General features: G+C 42.4%; 1 protein-coding gene across 1 annotated transcript in view; it reads left to right on the forward strand.

Moving 5' to 3' along the window:
• GADL1 (glutamate decarboxylase like 1) overlaps window positions 1–27,769 on the forward strand; it is a 169,135-nt gene that overhangs the window by 76,187 nt on the left and 65,179 nt on the right. The window contains exons 11-13 of the mRNA XM_036760996.1: window positions 763–962; window positions 9,766–9,817; window positions 17,405–17,494. Of these exons, the coding sequence (XP_036616891.1) occupies window positions 763–962; window positions 9,766–9,817; window positions 17,405–17,494 (342 nt within the window). The remainder of the gene's footprint in view (window positions 1–762; window positions 963–9,765; window positions 9,818–17,404; window positions 17,495–27,769) is intronic.

Below are 27,769 nucleotides of genomic sequence, written 5' to 3' on the forward strand. Positions count from 1 at the left end.
TTTCTCTGCCACTGACAAACTGTGTATAAGAAAATAGAGAGCTGACCTTGGGCTCATTCAAGCTCTGCCTCTTCCATGTACTGTTTGTGTGACCTGGGAGCAGTCACCTTGACCTCTCCATGCCTGACACAACTCTCTAAAGATGAGGAGGTGCACAACAGTTGTCAAAGTGAATTGGTAAAAGGAGTTCCCTTTCAGGAACCTTTTTACACCAATGAAATCACAGACCTGGGTGAAAAGTATGTAGTGGGCGCAGAGTTTTCTCAAATTAAAAGTCATCAGATCCAGCGCCCATTGAAATCTTCCGGGTACATCAGTGGCCTCAGGTCCCTTCAGGTATTTCAAAATGGCAGCCTTCAAGCCCTACTGTCAGCTGGGCATCTGAAGATTCACTGTCATGCTCTTAATCATGAGGTCTTTGACAAAGCCCAATAGTTAAGCTGCATTGATTACACACACTGATCAGTTCCTTTGGGGGATTCAGGAAGCATTTATTTAGTGCCTGCTGTGTGCAAGGCACGATGCTAAAGGATGGGGATTTTGCACAAATGCAGACAGCAGTCTCTGCCTTCATGGAACTTACACTCTAATCCAAAAGGCAGCATGTGACTAAATAGGAGCATATAAGATGCAGAGTTGATGGAACTCAGAGCACTCAAATGTCCCACTTTTGGCTTGTTTGTTGGCAATAAACAAAAATGACTCTTAAAAGAGACTGTCTTGGGCAGGTGCATGATTTCCTTCCTTTCTCTTTCCCAACAGGACCTTCTTAAAAGATGCTACTCTGCAAAGGCTTCTTACCTGTTCCAACAAGATAAGTTCTACGATGTCAGCTATGACACAGGAGACAAGTCCATCCAGTGCAGCCGTCGGCCTGATGCATTCAAGTTCTGGATGACTTGGAAGGCCCTGGGGACGCTGGGCCTTGAAGAAAGAGTGAACCGGGCTCTCGCGTTAGCGAGGTATGTACCTGTGCATATTTGTACAGGTGTTGTCAAAGATTGTAATATGGCGATAGTCAAGGATGAGCAGAGAGGCCTCCTGGCAGCCCTTTGGCATAACAGAGAGAGTGCTGGGTCTGGGGTCTGGAAGACCTGAGCTTAAACCCTGCCTCACACAAGTAGTCAAGTCATTTAACCATTCTGTACCTCAGTTTCTCCATCTGTAAAATGGGATAGTTGAACTTGGTGACCTCAAAGGTCTCTTCCGGCTCTAAAGCCATGATCCAGTCAATGTTAGGCAGCTGGCTCGAAAAGTTCTGGCCACTTTTAGGCTCTCCATTACTTGTCCCTGCCCCTCTACTGCTGCTGCCAGCTAATTCTACCCCCTGCTCTCTCTCTCTCTCTCTCTCTCTCTCTCTCTCTCTCTCTCCCCCCCCCCGTCTCTCCCTCTGTCTCTTTCCTCTATGTTTTTGTGTGTCTCTCTATGTCTCTCTTTGTCTCTCAGTCTCTGTCTCTCTTCATCTCTCTCTGTCTTTCTCTGTGTGTCTGTCTGTGTCTCTCTGTCTCTCTTCTCTTTCCTCTTTCTTTTATTCTCTCCCTCCTGTCTTTCCCACCTCCTTCTCAATCTCTCTCTGTCTCTTTCTCTCGCTTGTCTATGTCTCTGTTTCTCTCTGTGTGTCTATCTCTCTTTCTATCTCTGTCTGTCTGTCTTTCTGCCTCCCTCTGTCTCTCTGTTTCTCTCTGAGTCTGTCTCTCCATCTGTCTCTTTCTGTCTCTCCCTCTCTATCTCTGTCTGTGTGTGTGCTCTGTCTCTCTCTCTGTCTCTGTGTCTGGGTCTATGTCTCTCTGTCTGTCTGTCTCTCTCTCTCTCCCCCTCCCTCCATTCCTCTGTGTCTCTGTCTCTCTCCCCCTTCCCTCATCTTGGCCTTCACTCTGCCAAATCTATCTGCTTCCTTTTCAAGCCAAGCCCCGGGAAGTAGCTCAGGGCTGAAGTAGGCAGGACTCAAGCAGTCATCCTTAGTAGACTAGATGAGGCCCCAAGGCAGGGTGCCCTTGACATCCAGCACGAAGCAGGTGGGAACAAAGTCCTAAATGACTTTTCCATAGTGATGTTAGTTCCTAGTATAAGAACATGTCCTCCAGACCAGAATCAATCAGCCTTCAGTTAGGTGGGATAATAGATAGATTTTTTGCCCATATGAGTTCAAATCCTCCCTCAGGCATTTACTAGCTGAACCTGGGCAAGTCACTTAGCTTTTTCTTTCATTTTCCTCTTCTATAAAATAAGTGAGTAATACTCAGAGTCTGTAAGTTCTCCAACTCTAAAGTTACCATCCTATGGTAAGATAGGGAAGATCTGCTGAAGCCGAAGTCATCCTGAAAAAGATCTGGAGTCCTCAGTGGCCTGAAAGATCAATATGAATCTTCAGTGTGATGTGGAAGTCACAGAAGCTCAGGGGATCTTGGGCTAAGAGGGGTGCAGCTTCCTGGAGTAGGGAGATCAGAGTCCCACCATACTCTGCCACCATCAGATCTTGTCTGGAGTCTTGTGTTCAGTCCTGGGCACTACTGTTTAAGAAGGACATTGAAAGTCTGGAGAGCATCTAGAAGGCATCTCAGGTTGTGAAGAGTCTTGAATGCCTGTCTTAGGAGGATCAGCTGAAGGAATGAGGCATGTTTGACCTGGAGGGTCAGAGGGGTAATAGAGAAGGATGATGACTGTCATGTGGAGGAGGGATCAGATTGATTGTGTTTGGCCCCAGAGGGGCAAACCAGGAGCAATGAGTGGAAGTTGTAATGAGGCAAATTTAGGTTTGATGGCAGAAAAAGAAAACTTTCCTAATAATTAGAATTGACCAAAAGTGGAATGGTTTGTCTTAAGAAGTGGTGGTACCTCCTTCTTGGGGGTCTTTGAGCAGAGGTTGGATGACCATATGTCAGATGCATCATATTGGTGTTTCCTCTCATTGTCTTGGATTGGATATTTGGTTTGGCCACCAAGGTCCCTTCCAACTCTCAAATTCTCTAATTTATTTTCTAATTTAGAAGGAATTTCTTTGCAAATTTAGAATAGTCCTAACTCCCTGCAGTGGGATATGAAGGGGACTTTGTTATAGGATCATAGATTTGGGGTTGGAGGGACCCTTAAAGATGATGCCCTCTGATGCCTTCATTTTATCAGTGGGAAGGAGATTCAGAGGGCTAATCATTTGCCCAAGGTCACACAACTATCAAAGAGGAAAACCATGAAAGCCAGATCATCTGATTACCAGATATAGCACTCTTCCACTGATCAGAGTTGGACCTAGAGTCAGGAAGACTTGAGTTCAAATTCAGCCTCAGATACTTACTAGCTGTGTGGCCCTAGTCAACTCACTTAGCCTCACTGTGCCTCAGTTTCCCCATCTGTAAAAATGGGCTAATAATACCACCTACCTCTCAGGGTTGTAATAAAGATAAAATGAGATAACATTTATAAAGTGTTTTGTAAATCTTTAAGTGCTATACAAATGTTAGCTATAATAATAATATGATATAATTAATGTAAGTTTCTATTATACTATGCTGCCCTAGTTTCTATCTGTTATAATATAGTCTCCCAAGGCTTTTAATGACTGGATCCAATAAAAAATAACATTCAGTGTCTGATCAGTTATTAACCTATTTTGAAACTTTGAACATGGCGCGTCTTGATAGGAGGGGCATCCAATGCCCATCCAGCGTCCCAGTCAGTGGTCATGAAAGTTTTCAAAGAGAACGGATTGTGGAAAGGAGTGTTTTAAGAGTTTCAGGGAGGCCATTTTCCTTACATATTTGAACTTATCGTTTCTGGAACATCACTCACATGGGAGTTTTAAAATGTGAAATAAAGCTTCAGATCTGGCTGTGTCCCTGTGGGAACAGTGTTTAGGATAGATGCTTCTGATGATTTGGGAAGGATTCTGAAAATATCTCTGTATCAAGGAATACTGATTACTGGCCAGAAATGGTATGTTGATGCTATATTTTGGCCTACAGTAAAAATATCCTAGAAACTTACAATTATGGTCAATATCTTCCTTTCCACCCTGTCCCAGGGGATTCAACTATAGCTGAGGTTGGCTCTAGATTGGGGTCATGTGCCTCACTCCACTACTTGCTACCTGTGTGATGTTGGACAAGTTACTTCCCATATCTGGTCCTCAGTTTACTTATCTGTAAAATGAGGGAGTTGGTCTGGAACAGAACTTCTTAAACTTTTTCCACTCGTGACCCTTTTCCACATTTCCAGCTTTCATCAGCACTGTGTGGCATGGTGGCATGCACAGTGCAAAGTGTGCGTGCTTTGTGTTCAGAACCAAGGTTGCAGTGAAGATGTGTGATGCAACATGGGCTAGCACTGCCCGAAACACCTCGGATTCATTATGTGTTTGGTTTTTAATTAGTTTTTGGTCATTGAATGTTCAGAAACCTTTTATTGTTGCCAAATTTTTGTGACTCAGTTTAAGAAGCACCAGACTCTATATAATCCCTCTAGGACTTCCCACTGCAAACTCCTATGATCCTACATTTTTCTCTTGTGTGATTGAATGGGTAGTACCTCAGATACTTGAAGATAAATATATAATGACAATATTTATTTTAAAGTTCACATCTATCTCAGTTTGGTTTCATTGCCTTCAGTCAATATATATTTAGATTTTCTGCTTGAGATTAAATATTTCTGTATATACACAAAGGTGCTCTTCTAAACATATATGCATACATGCACATACCCACACAGTCGGGTAAAGATTAATAGATACTCCAGACAGTGATTTCATTGGTGTAGGGATTTTCTGGTAAAGGAATCTCTCTAACAACGCATATTAGCAACCTACTTTATACTTTCATAGTGTGTTGTGGTGGCCAAAGTGCTATATTTGGAGTGGAGAAGATCTGAGTTCAAATTTTACTGCAGATATTTACTAGATGTGTGACCCCAGGAAGCCCATTTCCCCTCCTTCAGGCTCTTTTTCCTCACAGTAAAATGAGGATGATAATAAAAGCACCTACCTTATGTGGTCATTGTCCAAATCAAACTAGATAATATACCTAAGGTGTTTCACAAATCTCAAAGGGCTATATAGGGTGTCCCCCAAAGTCTGCACATGGTCCCCTTTTATCTGCACAGCAGTTCTATGTATCAGGAGGGTCAGGAATTAATAATCCCATTTTACAGATGAAGAAAGTGAGCCTTGGGGACTTGCCCTGGAGCCACATGCCTACTTAGAAGTGCTAGGACTAATACCCAGGTTTTCTGATTCCTTGCCCAAGACTCTTCCCCCTTCCCCCTACATGTTTCAGTGAGTACAGCTGTGGGCTCTGTGACCTATGCATCAATTCTTGAAAAAGAGTCTCCCCTTTTCCAAATGCAAATTATAGTTAGCTACCTGCCTTAACCTTTCACGTAGCTGACATCTGACACCTCATCCCTAAAATGGGCCAGAGGCGTACCGTGGTGCCAACTCAAAGGGCACAAACTCCGTTTTAGGAGTTTCTCTTCACAGAGACATTAAATTACAAAGTCTTGGAAGGTATGTCAGAAAGTTCTTCCTTTCTGTATTCTGCTTTTATTTTTAATCTGCTCTGAAGACTCACAGTCCACCCTCCCAAGTAACCTATAGACACTTCTTCATTCTGGGGCCATCTTTTTTTCCATCCCAGTGTGTCCATTTGCACACATAGCCAAATGGCTGATTCCTCTGGTTGAGGGCATTCTTAATCAGTTGAAAGTGCTTCCTGATGGTAGACAAAAGTAATTTCCTTCCAGTCCATTGGCTCAAGGTGAGCAGGTTCCCAGGATACAGAATAGAGAGATCCACATTTTTGATAGTGAGGACTTACCTGGGCTCTTTTCTAAGTGAAAGTGACATTGTTTTTTCAAGAAACAGAATTGCCTTACCCAGGCAGCGTCTCAAGGATAAGGCATATTCCATGCAGTGAGCGCTTGGCAGCTTCAGTGGGCATTAGCGGCATCATGTCATGAGCTGTCAGTTTCCCTGGGCACTGCGCCAGGCTCCTTAACTACTTGACCAGCTGTGTCTCCTTTCTTCCTGATAGGTTACAGTGGGGATTACGCAGATGCCTCAGTGATAATGTTTCAATGTTACTGAATTTAGACCTGGCTTAATTTGGGAACTAGCTTCTTGACCTTATGATTTAAGGGACACATTTCTTTCCACTGGCAAGGTTTTATAATACTTACATTGTGGGGCTTTTTTCTGTATGTATTATTCTTTGTGAAGGACAGTTTGTGTGGCTTTGGACAAGACTAGGGATGCTTAACCTGAGATGCATGCACATTTAAAAAATATTTTGATGACTCTGTTTCAGTGATTGGCTTCCTTTGTCATTTGTAATTCCTTGGTAATAAAATTGTATTTTATCTTAAGCATTTAACAGCATTATTTTAAGAAAGGGTCCAGAGGCTTCACCAGACAACCAAGGGGGTCAATAACACAAAACAGATTAAGAATCCCTAGGCTAGAATGATCTATCTCATTCATTTCAATATAATAAATGTTTAAAAAATTGCTTGCTAGGTAGCATGCACCAGCCTAGATACCAGCAATAGTAAGGCAAAAAAATGAAACCATCTCTGATCTCAAGAAGTTTACATTTTACCGGGAGAATGCTTGATAAATGTTTGCAAGAGAATCCTCCCTACTTATTTCGGGAATCGTCTTCTTTAACGTGTCCAGAATACGAGTCCTAGACACGCTTTTGCTCAGCTCGCTAGCAGGATTTAAAGTGATCAGCTGAGCTAGGTGGATGTATGACTTCTCCATCCAAGATGTGAGGAAGGTGGGATGTGGACGGGGCTGTGATTAAATGGTCTGGGGCAGAGATGCCAGACACACAGCTTAAGGGCACACAGTCCTCAGGGCAGCCCAAACCTGATTAAAATGTAATTGGGGAATATTTAACTATCTAAATGACAAAGATAGGTGGCACCATAGTGCCATAGGAAGAACTGAGTTCAAATCCAGCCTCAAATACTACTAGCTGTGTGATCCTGGGCAAGTTAACCTCTATTTGTAATATCTGTAAAGTGGGGCAAATGATACCACCTACCTCACATGGGCTGTTGTGAGGATCAAATGAGATAATGAATGTAAAGCCACAAATACTGTAACGAATGTAATACATGAAGAATGTATATAAATTCTAGCTACAGATTACTTTCTAGCTCTCGAGCCACTCCTGCTGATTCCTAATATGGTGGCCATTCCTTAGCCTCTGGGCTTAGTTCAAGATCATACAAATTAGAACCAGGAAGGACCTGGCAGATCATTTAACCCAGTTCTCACAGAGTCCGTGTGCAATGAGCTTTGCTAGGTGAGTGTGGAATCAGAGGAAACCTCTGGGTAATGGGCACTTGTTGTTCAGTCATGTCTGACTCTGTGACCCCGTGAGCCAGAGCACACCAGGGTTGTCCATGGGGATTTCTTGGCAAAGACACTGGAATGGTTTGCCATTCAAGATGCTGGAGTAGTTTGCCATTTCTTTCTCCAGAGTGTTAAGACAGAGTTGAAAACACTTGGGTCACACAGCTAGTGTCTGAGGTGGGATTTGAACCCAAGTCCTCCTGACTCACAGTCCACTGTTGTGCCCACTGCTCATAGACCTCTTTCCACTCTATTATGCCGACTCAGTTTTAATAGGGAAAAGAATTCAGAACCCCACAGGTTGGAAAACGCCACTTCTGCTTGACACAAAACAGAGAATTGTGCTTGCTGGGTTCCAGCAGGGGAAGAAAAACAAAAGCATTTTGCCACGTTTGCAGCTACCCATTGGGGAGGCTGGCCTGCTGCGGTACGTCTCAGCAATCAGACTAAATGCGTATTCGCCGTGGGGTGATTTTTAAAGCAGCACACTGGAAGAATCATGGGCATCCGTCTTTATAGCAACAACAAACAACTCAGCAGCTCTCCTTGGTGCTGGCCCCCAGGGTGTCATTTATCTATTCCCTAGGCCCACAATCTCCAACAGTGGAATGCATTCTGTTCACTCACATGGAGACTGAGGGACATATTGTTGCCAGTGAGGCAAAGGTTAGGTGGGACATGACGTGGCTTTTGTGACAGGGGCCGTGTTTCTGTGGCTAGGGAGGGGTAGAAGCCTAGAGTAAATCACCCATGCTATAGACACCTATACCTAGGTGGGTGTCTGTGATGAATCATGCAAGCCCACATCTGTCTGTACTGAAATTTGCAGAATAGGCTGAATACAGATGGCAGATTTCAGAAGCCTGGAGTGGCTCGGGGCACCCAAGGGTATCCTTTAGTAGAATGATGAAGACTGCTGGTGAGGGGGGAGGGGAAGGGAGGTGTCAGAGTGGTTGTGGTCAGACTTGGGGAGTCAAGGCAATAGGAAAAGGCAAGGCCATTTCACGAAGTGGCAGAAGGCAGGAAACTGTTGAAGACCCCAGAGGTCTGGGAGGAAATCTTAAAGATCCTCTAGGCTGGGGGTTCTTCATCTTTTTGTTGTTGTACCATGGATCTCTCTGTCAGTCTAGTCAAGCTAATGGACCCCCTTCTCAGAATAAAACAAAATAACAAGGATTACCAAAACCCCTCAAAGTTAATGAAAATCAAGATGTAATCTTTTTCTCCCATCCACAGTCACCAGCCCCCTAAAATCTGTCCACAGACCTGTGGACCCTGGGTTAAATCTATCCCTTTATTTATCCCTAGATGTGAGAGGTTAAGTGATATCCACATGGCAAGCAACAGAACAGAGTTTCGATCCAAATATCACTGCTCCATTTGGGAATGATTCTCCAGGATCCTCTTAATCAATACTAAATGCCAACTGTCCCAGAATGATACTGAGACAGAGCAGGGCTTTTCCATCCTGACATTGAATTTTAGAGCTGCAAAAGAAGTTTGCCACCCATGAGTCTGCCCCTCTCCTTTTACAGAGGTGGGGTGAGATAAGGAGATTTATCTAAGGTTCTATGGCTAGTTAGTGACAACCTAGACTCAATTCTGGGTCTCCCAGTGCTATCAAGAGTTCTTAAGTTCCAAGCTAGGACCTCAGCTATAGTTTCTGCTAAATCGTCCCAAGCGGCTTGAAGTAGGGCTCAGGAATTTGAAACTGAAGCTGTGGGGAGATGGGAGATGCTTGGCTAGTCTGTGGGTAGCATTGGGTGGATCTTGGTATACAACGTCAAGGTTTAGGGGTCAGGGCAGTGTCCCAACTGTCTGGCGCTGTAGAGTTGTACTCTCAGTGCCCCATCAGGACCTTTCTGGTTCTGAAATTCTGATTCTATAATCTAAGATCCCATGACTTGGAAGAATCCGGGCAGGTTTGATTTGCTAATTCTCATCTTGAACTCCATTTATCTCACTCACTCCACCCCACCCAGAGGTGACTCAAATTGTCTTTCCCATTCTAATTTGGACAAATATTTTACCTTCTTACTCACCTTCCAAGAAATCCAAGAATTGTTTAAGGTATATACCAATTTATGTTTTCTAGAATAATGTATCTATCCATTGGTGAGGCAGTCTCATGTAGTGGATAGAACCCTGGACGTGGAATCAGCAAGATCTAGGTTCAAATCCCATCTCAGACACCAGCTGTTTGACATCGGCCAAGTCACTTAACATCTCTGGGCTTCAGTTTCCTTATCTGCAAAATGGGATGGTTGGAATCAATAGTCTTTAAGGTTTCTTCAAGCTCTAAATCTAGGATTATGTGTACAGAAAAGACTCAGTGATTACAATCCTATCCTGAGCCTGAAATGTTTCTGGCTCTGGAGTTTCTCTTTCTGATGCAGTTGTGTTTTTAATTACAGATACCTTGTGGAGGAAATTAAGAAAAGAGAAGGATTCCGACTGCTTTTAGAGGTAAGTCAACACAGGCTTGTTGTGTTAGCGATTTTGTCAATCAACAAGGATAAAGGTGGCAATTTTCTCATCTGTTATTCTTTGCTGGGGTTTTAGCTGGTGGGAATCAATCATTATCTTAATTCAGAGAGTCCATTATGTTAATTTACTCTATTAGTGAATACTTTTCCTCTTTGGAGGATCTACTGAGAACGCACGCATGCTTTTAAGCAATGAAAATCAAAGTGGTCACTAATAATTACCCAGGATTCTGCAGAATAAATTATGACATGATGATATACAAATTGCTTATTGACTCCATGGGCTGCCCAAGCTATAAAAATGTAGAAAATCTCTTCGGATGAAAATCCTTAAGTGAATGGAAAATAATTCTTATTCCGCCTCTTGCCTTTTAAAGGAGTGAAATACTTTCCCTTCCTGCCCCCTCAGATCTGAGCTGCAGTAAAAGGGAAATTCTTTTGTTGGCTAAGTTTGAGAAATAAATTACAGAATACCTTTTTGTGTCTCGACATGGGGGGCAGCTGTGGAGTAGTGGAACAACCTCTGGTCTCAGGGTCAGAAGCCCTGTATTGGGAGTTCTGACTCTTCCAATGACTCACCACCTCTTCCAACCTGTTTCCCTATCTGAAAAATGGGAGCAGTAGGAATTGTGCTCTGCCACAAGATGCTGGGAGGAAAGCACTATGTAAATGTGATGCCATTAAGGTTTTCTCTTGCTCCTGGCCTGTGATTCCATCATTGTAAGTACATCCCAGCGTGGAAACGCCCTCTGCTGATGGCGGTATGATGCAATGAACACTGAAATTTGGAGTCAGAGAATATGAGTTTAGATTCTGGCTCTGACATTTGTTATTTATCTGGCCTTGAGCCAATCATTTAACCTCTCTGGGGCTAGTTTCGTCATCTGTAAAATGAAGAAGCCAAACTAGATGGCCTCTGAGGTCCCTTCCAGATCCAAATCTGTGAGCCTCTAATCCAGGTCAGCGATTCCTCCATGGCCAGTCGTCTTAGAAAACTGCCCAGGAACCTCAACAGCACCAACGGCAGTGACAAGAAGAAGAAGAAGAAGAGGTTGAATGACTTAATGGCTTGTGTACCCTTCAAAGCTAGCATGTGACGGAGGCACGCTCTTCCTCCCTCAAAATTAGGATTAGATGCAGGGTCTGTCTACTACCTTGTCCTGTCTCTCAGCTGTTGCTACAATAATGCACAGAAAAGTAACGGTAATAAATGGAGTATGCAAATTTTAAGATTGTCCAATGGGATGTAAGCTCCTTGAGGGCAGGGCTGCCTTACTTTGGCGTCCATATGCCCTCTATCCACTGCTTTGCGGGAGCTGGCTCCTCCAGGCTTGTGAGACACCATTGTTACATTTTCATTTGCACCTCATAAATCTTCTAGCCCTACAAATCAAGGACTTGTTTTGTTGATTGTCTAAACTTACAGAAAAAGGTAGAGAAAATGTTAATGAGGGAGGCAGCTAGGTGGCGCAGTGAGTAGAGCACCGGCCCTGGAGTCAGAAGGACCTGAGTTCAAATTTGACCTCAGACGCTTACTAGTTGTGTGACCTTGGGCAAGCCACTTAACCCCAATTGCCTTGCCTTCCCTCCTCCTCCAAAAATATATATAAAAAAAGAAAATGTTAATGATGTGGATTACACCTAAAAATGGGTCATGAGTACTTTTTCTTTTTCAGAGAGCAAGTTGTTAAACTTTTACTAACATGCCCCTTCCTTTACCTATCCCTCGACATAAAGCAATAAAGTAGTTGCTGCATTCAGTTAAACTGAAGATCAGGGTTCTAGCTGGGCTTTCTAGTACTTGTGGGAAGCTCTGCTGCTTCACTGGTATCCACAATATATCAAAAAACATCTCCTTCCTGATTTGTTGGGTAGATTTCCATTAGATGGCTATGAGTGGCCATGTAGGGCAGGACTCTGCCTTGAATGGTTAGAATAGTTTTTTCCCTGCTTTTTTCTATAGTAAAGTGGATAGATAATGTGAGTGGTTCCCTTTTCTCTGGAAAATGCATTTGGTGTAACGGAAAGTTGTTTTTCTTAGGAAAAAGGCTAATAGCCGTAATAGTCACTGTTTTCTAGGTTGTAGTTAAGGCACTAAGGCTGACAATGTCAAGAGAAATATTGAAAACACTGTCTGGAGCTGCTCTCAATGTGGAGAGCAGAGTACTTGAATTTTTTTTCTTTTTTTACTGTCAGAAGCAAAAATAATGCATACTATCTTGACAGCAAAGGAAGTTATCATTTCAAAGGAAATGCTCATTATTCTCAAGCCCCTGAAAACCACATCATTAATTTTCTGTGTTCAATTTGAGATTCTGAGCTGATATCTTGGTAGGTGTTTTTGTTCTTATGCTCTCAGTCCCAGGCTTCTTTTCGAGCTCGTGGTAGAGCCCTGGCTCTTTCCACTTGGGTTTCCTTTCTCCCTGTTTACAGGAATAACCAGTAGAAGGTAAGCCATCCAAAAGCAGGAGATGTTTCCTTTCTTGTCTGTGAGTCTCCAACAAGCTAACATATTTCCTGGCATACCATCACCATCACCATCACCATCACCATCACCATCACCATCACCATCATCATCGTCTTCATCATCATCATCATCATCATCATCATCATCATCGTTGTTGTAGATTTTATAAAGCACTTTAATGTTGGTAAAGGGCCTACAATTATTATCTCATTGGATCCCCACAACCCAGTAAGGTAGGGGCTAGTGTTATCCCTATTTTACAGATTGGGAAATTGAGATTTAGAGAAATGGAATACACAGCTAATCAGTATATGAGACCGAATTTGAATTCAGGTTCATCACATGGTGCACTGTGCCATCTAGGAACCTTTAGACTAGGATAAGCAGTCACTAAATAATTGTTGGCTAATTGATTGTTTACTTTATTTTGTTGTCATTGTCCCATTGTTTCAGTCATGTACAACTCTTTGTGACCCCATTTTGGGGTTTTCTTGGCAAAGATACTGTAGTGGTTTGCTGTTTCCTTTTACAGCTCGTTTTACAGATGAGAAAACTGAGGCAAACAGGGTTAAATGACTTGCCCAGCGTCACACAGCTAGTTAGTGTCTGAGGCTGGATTTGAACTCAGGTCTTCCTGACTCCAGACAGAGCACTCTACTGTGTCACCTAGCTGCCCTTGATTTACTTTATATAGACATAAAAATATTATCTCCTTCAATAGAATATAAGCTCTTTGAGAACAGAGATTATTTCATTTTTAATCTCTGATGCTCAGCACATAGTAAGTGCTTAATAAATGCATGTCGAATTAGAACCTTTTTGTTAGAAGGACCTTAAATGTCATCTCTATGGGCAGGGTGTGCATAGGACAGACACTGGCCTTGGAATCAGAAGAACAGTTTTCAATCCTACCTTGAGCTCTTACTTTACTATGTGACTCTGGGTAAGCCACTTTGCCTCTCACTAGGAAAAAGAGGATTGATAATACCTGCAGACTCCATCTAGCAGTGGTGTCCTTCAGAGGCTCAAATGAGATGAAGTACATGAAGCCTTCTGCAAATCTTAGAGTGCCATAAAATGACAGTCATGATGATGATGGTGATGAAACGAAATACCAATTACCAATATCACTTTAGAAAGAGATGGGGCCAACGGGGAGGCTTAAATGTAAAGACAACCCCATGATAACAGTGTAAAAAAGCATGCCAATTTGTCAGTTTGTCCTCTATATCTTTGGTCTGCCCTTCCAGCTTCCCCTACCTCTTTAGCCCATTCATCAATTAAATGGACTAATGAGAATGGGCTGATAAGAACCAATTTGTGGATTTTAACATCTATTCCAATTCCCTTCAAGTCAATTCAGCATTTATTAAGTATCTACTAGACGTGTTCTGGGTGTCAGCAGCAGTATAAAGTTCAAATAAGACAGAGCCCCTGTCCTCAAGGTACTTCAAGTCTACCGGAAGGATAAGACAAAAAGAGGAGGTAATCACAATGGTAATTATTGTCATAGATAGTTGTAGAACGTAGTGCAGTGTGAGGTCTGAATTTTGACTGTTCTCCATTACTCTGCTCAGTATTCCTGTTCCTTCCCCAGCCTTGGGCTGCCCACTCCAACTACTGGATTGCCATCTTCTCTGCATTCTTGAGATCCTTCATCTCAAGGTCATCAGGTCTAGACCTGATCTCATCCTGCCATTATGGACTTTTGACAGCTGTCCCATGTCCCACTGAGTGGTTCTGGCCACCTCATCCTCCCCATGTCTAGCACTTCAGATAGCAATACCCCTCCAAACCCAGTCGAGAATCAACAATCTGTTCTAACCCCATCATTCGCTCTAAGCCAACACTCCTTAAATGATTTTGTTCTAGTGGTCAAACCCCCTGACCTCCTTCTCTCTCCCAGATAGACCATCGTCGAGCCAACAATTTTCTCTTGAAAGACTTTGCCAGATGCCTTACTGGACACATTGGTACCTCTAGTATTCTCCTGCTCTAACAGCTGAGAAACCCTATAAAATAACCCCAGAAATAAAGTTTGTTGGAGTTTGTTCCTAGTAAACCCATGCTGGCTAAACCTGCATGATCATTCACTTTGAAAGCCTTTCAACAGGACTAACATTAGTTTCATCCCTTTTATCTAGAATAGATAGACTAGGTCTTATTTCTTCAAGGGGTCTGAACCTCTTTCATAATTCTAAGAAGTCAGTCTGAATAGTATCTGAATGTTCCCAGTGTCTGAGAGGAGCCTAATAATACTTTATACTTCTTGAACCAAAGGTCCTATATGAAATGCTATGGACAAAGAAAGCCAAAATCATGCATATGGCTAAGGACTGTTAGGAGGTGCTTATAGCGCCATTGGGGGAAGTGTTATGTTATCCATGCCTGATAAACGGAAGCCAAATGAAGAAGAGCCCTCCCCCCGGAAGGCAATGGAGATTTGGCGCAGGGTTTTCCTACAAGAGAGATTCGGGAATCAATGCCAGGGACCTGGAGCCAGGAATCAGACACACAGTGAACAAAAATGAGCAGGAATCCGAGGCAGGAGCTATTGATTGACCTCAGTTTGCAAGGTTTGGTCTGGCTAGCCTTTGGTGCTGAAGGAATATGCAGATGTGATTGTTAAACCATTTCTAGTGGTATTAGCAAAAGGGAGAGGAGCCAGGGACTAGAGAGGAACTGACATTGCTTTGGCTTTCCGAATGGGAAAGAAGGTGGGTAATTCAGACTGTTGGCCAGCAGATTTAATGTCAGTTCCTACTGGGAAGAGAAAAACAAAGCAAGCATTATTAAATGAGCAGCTTGCAAAGACTTAGAAAGGGATGAGGAGTCAGCATGAGTTCATTAAGAACAGGGAGTGCCAGACCAGATCTTTCTCCCTTTCTGTTAAATTTGTTCAACTAATGCTGAGGCAGCCTGGCACAGTGGATAGAAAGCTAGCCTAAAAACAACAAAGACTTTGGCTCACGATTCACCTCTGACACGTTGGCTGTATGACCCTGGCCAAGTCACTTAACTTCTCAATGCCCTAGGCAACTCAGTAAAACTATAAATTGCAGAAAAGGTCCTGGCTTGTATTGATAGAAGGTTTTTTTTTCTTTCAGGACTGTGTTTTTGCCTCTTTTTGTATGCCCAGCACTCAACTGGTGCCTGGCGGTGCTTAAACATGTTGACTCACAATAACTGATTCTACCAATGACATCCCAAGTCCACCCCCTCTCTCTATCACTAACAGACTAGAAGAAAATGCTGTGAACACAACACATCTGGAGGTCAGCAAGGCATCCAACAAAATCACTCTCTATTGGGATTGATCCGGACTGAATGATTTTAGAGTTGGGTGTGTTTGGAGCTGATTGAGGCCATGGAATGCTAATGAATGGATTAATATTGGCCTGAAGGGAGCTTTCCAGTGAAGCGCCCCAGGGCTCTGTCCTTGGCCTGGTTGTGTTCAGCTTTTAAATCAATGACTTAGATTAAGGGATAGATGCATGCTTATCAAACTTGCTGGTGATGGGAAAGCGGGAGAGGGATAACCAGTACATTGAATCAGGGGATTAAATCCCCCAAAGACTCCAATGGGTTAGCACAATGGACTGAGGCTGGCAAGATGAAATGAAAAGGGGAAAATGCAAAATCCTGTATCTAAGGTTTTTTGTTTTGGTTTTTGTTTTTCTATCAATGGCACAAATGAAGGATGTGAGAGCCATGACTGAAAAGCAGTTCCCATGGTGGGGGTGGGGGTGGGGGAAGATCTATGGTTTTTAATGGATTATAAACTCAATGTTGATGAGCAGTGTGAGTGACCAAAAGGGCCAGGGTGGACTTGGGCCAGCTAGACTCTGAACAAGGAAATAGTCCTTCTGTATTCTGGGCCCCTCAGAACATAGCTGGAGAATTCTTTCCAGTTCTGAGTGTATTTAAGGAAGGAAATTGATAAACTAGAGTAGGTATGAAGGAGGGTGATCAGGGTGATCAAGGGACCAGAAACTATTGCTTTAGAAAAAGTGACCAGTTAAAACCCCCAGGGAATATTTAGACTATAGAAAAGAAAAAAAAGATTTGGAAAATAGGGAGCCATATAGTGGTTGACTAGACAACCTCTGAAGTTCTTCTGAATCTGAGATTCTGGAATTCAGATTTTTATTCGGACATTTGTGAACCAGAAGAGGAATTAGGTTTGTCCTGATTAGGTACCAGAGCAGAGCAGAGGAAGAAATTTTCAGGAAGGCCAGTTTGGACACAATGTAAGCAACAAGAACATCCTAGGATAGACGTGTAAATGTGGAAAGGGATGCTGTGAGGAGTAGCGAGTTGCCTGTCAAGGAAACTGGATGGCCACTTGGTGGGGAGGTTATAGACAGGATCCGTGCTTTGGGTAAAGTTTGTACTAGGTCACTTGCAAGGTTCCTTCTAAGGAAGCCACGCAGCTTTGGGGAAGCTTTATGCTGTAGTGGTTTCTCCAGTTCTATTTCATGTTCTTCCCTTTCCCATCCAATTGGCCGGCCTCATAGCTGCATCTCCTGACTCTGTACCATGCTTCATTCATTCAGCTTCAGAGACCTTATAGCTCATCCTCATTTTATAGGTGAAGAAACTGAGGCCAGTATAGGTTAAGTGACTAAGCCATGCTGACACAGAGTTTTCCATTAATTCTGGTGTCCTCTCAGCCCATCTTTCATCTCTGTTTAGGCTACAGTCGCATCCATACCAGTTAAGTGTAAAAACTGGGGCAGCATTCTTTTCAAAAAGATTTCTGGCTTTTCTTTCATAACTGCCTGAGGCAGGATTTGAACCCAGGTCTTCCGGACTTCAAGTCCACTGCTTTATCCACTACCTGCTCTGTGTTGTTTCCTTTAATAAATATTAGTTGAATTTAATTGAATTTACATGTAAAACAGGATTTTGGTCATCAGAATTTTTAGCTTCTAATTCTTCACAAACAAGAAATGTATTAAAACAGCTAAGGAAAGTATGTTTTAAAAATGGGGAGCCACATTTATACCTTCTGTCATGAAGCCGTGATAGGCAGTGAGCACTGTGTATAGATTCGCCCTGTAGGTTAATGGAAACTCTGTATCTTTTCTTCTTCCTCAGCCCGAGTTTGCAAATGTTTGCTTTTGGTACATTCCGCCAAGTTTAAGGACAATGGAAGAAGGACCCGAGTTCTGGGCAAAGCTGAACCTGGTGAGTGAACTGAATTTTGTGCATTGGTAGGTCTGAAGATTAAGCAGCCACTGTGCACTGGGCACTGTAAATAATCCTTCTTCAGACTTGATCTTTGTCCTCAGAGTGCTTATATCCTAAGTATAGGAGTCACAGATCTGTGGTCAGGTAGGGAGAGATTGTAGCTGTAAGAATGAAGAGGAATAACAGGACATGCAGAATGGAGGAGGTGGCGTAGGGCTGGGGGGTCACCTTTGTGGCTCTCCTATAGTTTGCTTTCAGTTTAAATTCTTCTCTTTCCCTGATATTCTAAGGGGGAAAACGGTGGGAACCCCAGAGTACATGCTTCTGCAGCAGGCGATGAAGGTATTGGTGGTAAATAGAGAGGAGATCATGACCATTTAGGCACGTCAGGGTTCCGAGGACCTGGTGTTGTAGATGAAGCATTGCCCAGTAAGTTATTACAGTGTACCCTTTGGTCTTGAAGGCTTGCCTAGTCTCCTTGCGTGGGCGCTTCCTTCCCTCTTCCCCTGCTCCTGGGGTTCCTAGTGGTGAAGTGAGAGAGTGTCTAGCAGCTTTCTTTCCCTCCTGCCCCCACTCATCAGTTCCCTACCACTACCCACTGACCCTCTTGAACCTTTGGAGAAGTCGTAAAATTGTTCCTTAGTGAGAAAAATATTGGGCCCCTCATCTGCCTGTCATTTTGGGAGAGAGGAGAGAGGCCCCCAGGGGCGGCACTACAGGGAGGCAGTTAGGAGGGAAAAGGCATTAGCTTCCTTTCAACTGGAGGGTCTTCCAGCAAAGGCTCTATTGCACTCTTTGAGAACGTCATGAAGGGGTCTCTGTTCAGGCACAGGTTGGACCACGTTAATGCTGCGTCCCTACAGCTCTGAGATCCTCCTGTTATGATATCCAGGCTCTAAGAGTTACAAAGCTTTTTACACATACTGCTATCTCATTTGAGCCCTAGGACAATCCTGTGAGGTAGGAGCTAGTTCTTCCCATTTTACAGATTAGGAACTAAGGCTGAGAGAGATTGTCACATGGCTGGTAAGTGTCTTGGGCAAATCGTAAACTTGGGTCTTCTTGACGCCAAATCCAGCACTCTGTGCATTATGGCGCCACCTCGTGGCCTATTGTGATCTTTGCGGCAGTCTTCCCTGGTCATGACATATTGGTTATATCCGCTGATAGCCCCATTTGCAATGCCATATTTTACTCTGAAAATGTTACTCAGGTTCGAAAGTTTATCATTTTCATTATTTATACACGACTAATTAAGCTTCTCTCACTTTAATATAATGGACTTGGACATTATACAAATACGCTACTTACTATCAAAACTGGTGGCAGGTGGTGAAGCAAAGGAACGATGAATGGTATTCACTGTGTCCATGTCTAGACAGAGTGTTCATTACCTATTTCAGGCACTTAACACTGTCCTTGGGAGTTGTCTTGCATTATCATCAGATAATGTAGGCAGAGAAGTGCTTAAGAATACATTTCTGATGGTAAGCAACCCATAAAAAGAAAGCGGAATGGGAGGAAGGGGAAATTTAATTGTGATTTTTCTGCTAACATTTTTCACTTTGATGGAAAGCTGCTGACATTTCATGGGGGATGGGGGGTGGTAATACTTGGAGCTAAGAGAAAAACCAGTGTTGCTTTTTTTTTTTTACTAAGTAATATCCCACTGTTAAAGATAGTTAGAATCTAGTCAAAAGAAGTAGGGATTGTGACATAAGTGCTTTTTAAAAATAAGTAATCCTGCAAAGAAATAATCTTGGATGTTTCCATTGTCTTTGTTAGACTTGTGCTTACTTTGGTATACGGAAATCCCTGAAGAGGAAACTCCCTCTGTCGGTGCTGATTGCTACTTTCTCTGCAGTTTTGTAATCTTAGGGAGTTGCCTAGAGCAGTGGTGTAAACTCAAATAGAAAAAGGGGCACTAAACTGTACTTAGGGATCTGTCTTAACAGCATATTGACTTAGAAAATCACATATTAACATTATCTATGTCTTATTGTATTTGTTATTTATTTTGTTAAGTATTTTTAAATTAGGCTAGCCTAGGACAATGATTAGCTACTGTGACTTGTCCAGGGTCACACGACCAGTCTGTGTCAAGAACACAAGCTGGCTCCAAGGCTAGCTTTCTATTCCTTCCTTCACACTGGCTTTTGTAGAGGATTTAAACATAATCAAAATATAAAATAAAACACCTATTAAAAGCAAATGTTGCTTAGCACTCCATGAGATTTTCTTCTTTTCAACCAGAACCTTTTAAAAACAGATTAAAAACTATTGATCCAATAACCATTGATTAAGCATGTACTATGAATGATGTTTTAGGGACTTGATGCACTGTCTCCCATAATCTTGGATCCCAAGTATTTGCCCAGCTGTTGATGGCACAGTGGGCAAAATGTTAAACTCTGGAGTCAGGAAGACTTGAGCCAGCCTCATATATTTACTAGCTGTGTTGCCCTGGGTAAGTCACTTAAACAATGTTTGCTTCAGTTTTCTCATCTGTAAAATAGGGATAAAACTAGCACCTAGCAGAGTAATTGTGAGGATCAGATAAGATAGCCTATGTAAAGTGCTTTACAAGCCTTAAAAAGTGATATAGAAATACTCAATAACCTACTAAAGTTATTGACTAAGCACTATTCTCAATGAGGAGCCATACTGACCAGATATGATCGAGAGATGAAGAGATAGTCTTTGGTATCAAGGAGCTGATAGACCAGTAAGAAAGGTGAGACATGTCTGGGAATAAATATAAGGTGTCCCCAAAGGCTGAGTACTGCTTTTAACATTTAATTAATTAATTAAGTAATTTAAAATTATTTTAATACATAAAGCTATAGTAAAGCTTTACTAGCTGAAAACTGCTCAGACCTTTGGGACACTGTAAACTATAAGGGAGGATTTGATTGGTGACAAAAGCAAGGTGCAAAGTCCCACTGAGGTGTGGAGGCAGGAGGTGGAATGCAGCGGACTTTGGGAATATTAATATGGCAGTTGTATAGAATAAGGGCTGAAGGAGGGAAATGGAAGACAGGAGACCATGTAGGAGGCTGTTACATTGATCCAAACAAATGCATGAGCCACGGTGGTGGTCATGTGAATGGAGAGAAGGGGATAGATATAAGAGGGAGAGTCCATGAGACATGATAACTGACTGGATAGCAGGGAGGTGGAAGCTGGGTAGGAAAGATTTGAGGAAACTGCAAAGTTTCAGGTCTGGGAACCTGTGGGAAAGTGATATCTTCAAAGTGGATTTGTGGAGGAAGACAGTGAGATCTGTTTTGGACATGGTAACTATGGGACATACAGCTGAAGATATCTAACATAGTGTTGCTTCATCTTCACTTCATATTTTGTCTTACCTTATTAGAATGTGAGCCTCTTGATAGTAAGCCCCATCTTGTTTTCCTATATTTTGTATCCCCAATGCTTAGCCTGGTACCTTAGCACATAGGAAGTATTTAATAATTACTCCATCTAGATCTGGGATTTTTATGCATACAGGTCATAATCAAACTTGTGGGAGCTAATGACCTCACCCAGTAAAGGACTTATTACAGAGATTCAGGGACACTCATTGGTAGTGGACAGGAAATCAATGACAGTCCAACAAGGGAGACTGAGAAGGAACAGTTCTGTAGGCAAAGGGAGAATTAGGAGTAGGAAGTGTCATAAAAGCAAAGGAAGAGAGAACATCCAGGAGGTGGGATTAGAAGGTTCACATGGTTCAGAAAGAAGGAAGATGACAAAGGCTTTTGGATTTGGCATTTAAGAGACTGCTGGTTAACTCTGAAACAGTGACAAGGCAGAACCCTAATCACAATTGGGTTTAGAAGACAATGAGAGGAAAGAAAGGAAATGAAGGGATAGGGTAAATAGATTTTTCTAAGAGTGTGGCTATGAAATGAAGAAGTAAAAGATGATAGCTTGCAGTAGGGTGAAGTGAAGGATTTTTTTAATGCTGAGAGAGACTTAGATATATTTGTAGGTAGCAGGGAAGCAGCCAGTAAATAGAGACTGGAGATTTGAGAAAGAAAGGGGGTGACTGAAGGGAGGACACAGGAAGCTATGGACTCAAAGACACAAGTTGAAGACTTGAATTTGGGAAAGAGAAAGACCACTGCTTTGTCAAAGACTAGAGTAAAGGAACAGAGAATGTAAGATAATATGGAAAAGGTTTGGAGGTATAGAACTGAGAAGAAGAGGGAACTTGTAATGGACACTGTATATCTTCTCATTATGCTTTTTGATGACATCTTCTCCTATGAGAAGTGCAGTAGATAGAACTCAGGAACACCTGAGGTCAAATCTGGTCTCAGACGCTCACTAGCTGTGTGCTCCTGGGCAAATCACTTCACCCTGTTTGCTTCAGTTTCCTCATCTGTAAAATGAGCTGGGGAAGGAAATGGCAAACCACTCCAGTATCTTTGCCAAGATAACCCATGGCCAGTATTGGCATACTATGGTCCATAGGGTCACACACAGTCAGACATGACTGAAATAACTGAATAGCGACAATAGAATCTTCTAAGAGGGAAGGGAGAGGAGAATCTTTGTAAGAGGCCAGAAGAGAGGAGAGAAGGTCTGGAATAGCCACTGTGAGGAGTGTGGGGTACAATCAACCTGTTTATTGGTGCTTCAATGAAGGCAAAGATGGCATGGCTTTCAAAGTTGCACAAGACGCAAGGCTAAAAGGGAGAGATAATTCACTAGATGCTAGAGCCAGCAACCAAAGAGGTCTTGATAGGCTAGAGAATTTGGGTTGAATCTAATAATATGACATATAATGTAGATGTATTCAAAGTCCTGGCTTGGATACAGACCCAAATTTCCAAGAAAATGATTGGGGAGGCTTGGCTGGTCCCCATCTTGTCTGAAAAATCTCTGCAGTTATTAGGGGAACTCAAGTGCCATATGAATCAACAGTGTAAGATGACAACCAAGAAAGCTAAAAATAATTAATAATTTTAAAAATAATAATAATAAAATTTGAAAAGGCTTCTTGGTGCAGAGGATAGAGAGCTGGTCTCAGAGCCAGGAGCCTCCAGTCCCACCTTTGACATACACTGGCTGTGTGACCCTGGGCAACAGAACCTCTCAAGTCTCTGAGAAACTCTCTAAGACTACAAGTTGGAGAGAAAGTGTCAGCCTGCATTGGTAGGGGGAGGAGTGTCCTCTTATAGGCCTTCTCTATATCAGTGATGTCACAGGTACAATCCCAATTAAGAGAGTCATTCACTGTACTTGGACTTGGTCAGACCAAATCTAGAAGGTTGTGTTTACCTCTGGGTCTTACATTTTAGGTAGGTGCATTGATAGGTTAGGGAACACCTAGAACAAGGCAGCTAGGGGGTGCCATAGTGCACAGAACACTGGGCCTGGAGTCAGGAAGATTCATCTTCCTGAGTTCAAATCCACCCTCAGACACTCAATAGCTGTGCGACCCTGGGCAAGTCACTTATCCCTGTTTGCCTCAGTTTCCTCATCTGTAAAATGAGCTGGAGAAGGAAATGACAAACAACTCCAGTATCTCTGCCTAGAAAACATGACTGAAATGACTGAACAACAACAAAGAATGAGGTAACAAGAATGGTAAAGGTCCTTGAGATAATAGTAGTAATGGTGGCAGTAGCAGAAGCAGTAGCAGCAGTGGTAACATGTATAGTTATACTTTAAGTTCTGCAAAGCGCTCTACATATGTTATCTCATTGGATCCTCGATAAAGCCCTGGGAGGTAGGTGCTGTATTTTATCTCCATTTTATGGATGAGGAAATTGAGGCAGGGGTTAAGAGACTTGCCCAGGGTCACATGGATAGTGTCTGAGTCTGGATTTGAACTCAGACCTGCCTGACTCCAAATCTACCACTCTTACCTGCTGTACCACCTATGGATCACTTGAAGGAACTGGGCACATTTAGGTAGGAGAAAAGAAGATTTAATGGGAGCATACCAATTGTATGCATTTGAAACACTGACACATCAAGGGAGGGACAATAATTTGTTTAGCTTCATAGAGCAGAATTAGGGGCAAAGATTTGGACTTACTGTCAGGAAAAATTTCCTAAAGATTAGTGTTGGCCATAAGTGAAGTGGGTGGCATGGGGTGGGGGTGGTTAGCCCTTGTTGGAGGCCAGATGCCTACTTCTGGTGGAAGCTGTCAGGGGAATCTTGATTAACGGCAAGTGGGACTTGGAGGCCTCTGAGGTTCTTTGCCAACACTGAGTGTCTATAATTCTGTGAAGATTGTGATCCTGTGTGACATCCAATAGGGAACAGAGAGGAAGAAAAAATTGGGGTCCTAGCTCAGTTATCTCTTCCTCTCAGCCTTGTGTCTTGTGCAACTTTGAAAGCCATGACATCTTTGCCTTCATTCAAGTATCAAAAACATGTTGACTGCACCCCATACTCCTCATAGTGTCACTTCCAGACTTTCTCTCCTCTGCTCTAGCCTCTTACAAAGATGCTCCTCTCCCTTCCCTCTTAGGAGATTTATTATTGTGATTCAGTCGTTTCAGTCATGTCTGACTCTTTGTGACCCTGTGGATCATAGTATGTCAACACTGGCCATGGGGTTTTCTTGGCAAAGATACAGGAGTGGTTTGCTATTTCCTTCCCCAGCTCATTTTACAGATGAGGAAACTGAGGCAAACAGGATGAAGTGACTTGCCATCATGTCACTGAGTTTAGACTGTGTACATTTTTAGCAGAAACCATCTACTCCTTACTAAACATACCAAACCTACTGGCTGGTTATTTTTTCAAACAGAATTGACAAAATAACAATTGTTTTTAGGTCACGTATTCTTTAATTTTTTTCTTAACACTTTTTAGTGTATGTGTGTGTGTGTGTACGTGTATGTGATTTTGTGTGTCTGCACATACATGCACGTGTGTGTGTGATGGAGATTTATTGCTGCAGTTTATGTCAATGGTATTCTTTCCTAGCCTGTGAGAACACATGTATGTGATTTATAGCCTGGAGCCTGCCAAAATACCCTTGAAATTTATTTGGGGGTTTATCTTGGATTGAGAAGCTCAAAGAAATAAATAAACTGAAAGAACTCTTTAGCTCTCTGATGTAGGCTCGTGTCTTGGAGAACTGTCAGCTCTTGTAACCGGCAGTATAATGAATGCCATTGGTGACTGTGGGCAAGACAAGAGAGGGGAATTCATCTCCTACCATGCAGAAGGAGGTGGCACCAGGGGCCCCTTGAGAATGTTCAGAAAATATGTTGGGTTCGGGTATTCAACACTGATCAGCCATGTGACAATCACATGTATTGTTCTGTTCCTTCCCTGCCAGTCCCGTGCCCCAACCACTAATTATATCCTTGCTTCTAAAAACAAACTTATAAAGCCCAATTCTTCTAATCCAGCTTAATTCAATTTAGCAATTTATTATGCACTTACTATGTGCCAGGCACTGTGCTAGAATTTAGGGATATTAAGATGATGTTGATGAAGAAGGAGGAGGAGGCAAAGGAGGAAAGAAGAGGAGGAGGAGGAGGAGGAAGGAGGATGAAAAAGAGGAGGGGAAGGAGGAGGAGTAGGAGGGAGAGGAGAAAACAGAAAGAGGAGGAGGAGAGAGAGGAGGAGGAGGAGGAGGAGGACCAGGAGAAGGAGGAAGGAGTAGGAAAAAGAGGAGGGGAAGGAGAAAGAGGAGAAGGGAGAGGACAAAGAGGAAGAAGGAAGAAGAGGAAGTGGAGGAGGAGAAGGAGGAGGAGGAAGAGGAAGAGGAGAAGAAGGAGAAGGAGGAGGAGGAAGGAGGAGAAAGAGGAAGAGAAGGGGGATGAGGGAGAGGAGAAAGAGGAAGGAGGAGGAGGAAGAGGAGAAGAAGGAGGAGGAGAAAGAAAGAGGAGGAGAAGGAGGAGGGAGGAGGAGGAGAATAGCATTTCTAAAGTACTTGGTGGCTTGCGAAGTGCTTTACAAATATTATCTCACTTGATCCTCACAACCACTCTGTAATTTCAGTGGTATTAGTATCCCCATCTAACAGTTGAAAAATGGAAGCTGAGAGTTGAAGTGAATTGCCCAGGGCCATACACCCAGCCAGTAAGTATCTGAGGCAGTTTATGAACTTGGAGCTCCCTGACTCCCAGCCCAGTTCTCTATCCACTGTGACCAACCTACCTCACTAAAGGCAGTGCCTGCCTTTGAGGGTTGTTCACTCATTTCAGTTATGTCCAACTTTTTGTGACCCCATTTGAGTTTTTTTGGGAGAAAAATTGGAGTGGTTTGCCATTTCCTTCTCCAGCTCACTTTATAGATGAAGAAACTGAGGCAAATAGGGTTAAGGGACTTGCCCAGGGTCACCCAGTCAGTAAGTGTCTGAGGAGGCTGCAGTTCCAGAGTTCCAAATGCCTGTGTTATCCTTGGTAGTAAGTCAGACACCCTGGGAGGTGTGTGCATTCCTTCTGTTTACTAAAGATAGTATAATGCAGTAGAAGACCCAGGGTTCAAGCCCCAGCTCTGCCACTTAGTACTAGTATGGCCTTAGATAAGTCACTTCAACTCTTTACTTCCTTATATGTAATATGAGTGATTGGGCAGAATAATATCTAAATTCTCTTCCAGATTCAAATCTGTGATCCTCTTGACAAAGTGTTATTAAGGTATGTAGAGAAGATGCTACTGACCCAGTAGAAATTCAATTTAGAAACAATATTGACAATAAAGAAGAGAGTCCAGGAGGGGGCATCCAGGAATGTGGGGGGCCTGGGAATCATGCCATACCAGGATGGGTTCCAAGAATTGGGAGGGTTAGCCTGGAGAAAAGATGACTCGAGGGGAAGGGGAATGGGACATAAGAACTGTCCTCAATATCTGTAGTACTGAAATGCAGGAAAGGAAATGGGCTTATTCTACTAGACTTCTAAGAACATCACTAAGATCTGTGTTTAGAAGGTGCAAAGATGACTAATTAGGGTTAGAATAAGGAAAAGCCTCCTAACCATAAGAGCCACCTCAGAGTGTAATAGACTGCTCAGAAAATAGTAGGGTCTTTAAGCAAAAGGCTAGAGAGCCATTTGATGGTTGTATTGTAGAGGGATTATTCTGGACCAGAAGGCCTCTGATGTCCCTTTTCACATCTCCATATCTCTCTTTCTATTTCTGAGATTCTATTACATATTTGGTCTATAGATGGATTCAAGTTGTTTATTCTGGTACTATAAGAGATGTTGTGCTGGGCAGAGAATGGACTTCACACTGAGGAAAACCTGAATTCACATCTTACATGAGCTGCATCCTGGCCATGTAACTTCTCCTCTCTATAACTTCTCTTAGCCTCTAGGCAACTCTTCTAGTAAAAATAAAGGGCATTTACATAGTGCTTTAAGATTTGCAAAGCCCTTCACAAATATCTGATTGGATCCTCACAATAACCCTACAAGGTAGGTGCTATGATTATCCTCATTTTATAGATGGGGAAACTGAGATAAGAGTTATATAGCTAATAAGTGTCTGAGGCCAGCTTTGAACTCAGGTATTCCTGATTACAGGTTCAGCACTCCATACATTATGCCACATAACTGCCTCTCTAAAACTATAATTTACAGAGAAGATACCAATCTGTATTGATAGAGGGAGTTCTCTCATCTGGGTATTCTCCATACAAATGAAATCATAGGTCTCATAAAAAAAATAGGAAGATAGACAAGTCACATAGATAGATATACAGACAGATGGATAGATAGATGGATAGATAGAAAGATAGATATAGATAGATATATGATAGAAAGATAGATGGATAGGTAGATGGATAGATAGATATAGATAGATGATAGAAAGATAGATTGATAGATAGATGGATGGATAAATGGGCACAAATATCTGTAGATACATAGATACATGAATGAATAGATAAATAAACAAATCAGGAGTTTGCACTGCTCACTCCTTATTCACTTTCCTTGTCCCCAGCATGTTCAATGACAAGTATTAGAGATTAGGGTAGGAGTTCAGACTATAGTAATGAGGAATATTTTTCTTCATACAAAAAACTAATAGTCCCTACAAATAAAGACTTATCATTTGACCCAGTAGGGCAGTAAAGATCTTTCATTGGCTTGGAGGAAGATATGAGCATCATATAATTAATATCCAGGGACTTTTATAATTGTAAAAGAAAAAATGCTTAAGTTTTTGATATTCTGCAGTCACTTTACAAAGTTAGATCAGCCAATTGACAAGAATTTATTACATGCCTAATATATAATTTCTGTGCTAGGGGTGATCCAAAAAACAGAAAGGAAGTAATCCCTTGT

This window comes from Trichosurus vulpecula, chromosome 5, assembly GCF_011100635.1.
Source record: "Trichosurus vulpecula isolate mTriVul1 chromosome 5, mTriVul1.pri, whole genome shotgun sequence".
NCBI lineage: Eukaryota > Metazoa > Chordata > Mammalia > Diprotodontia > Phalangeridae > Trichosurus > Trichosurus vulpecula.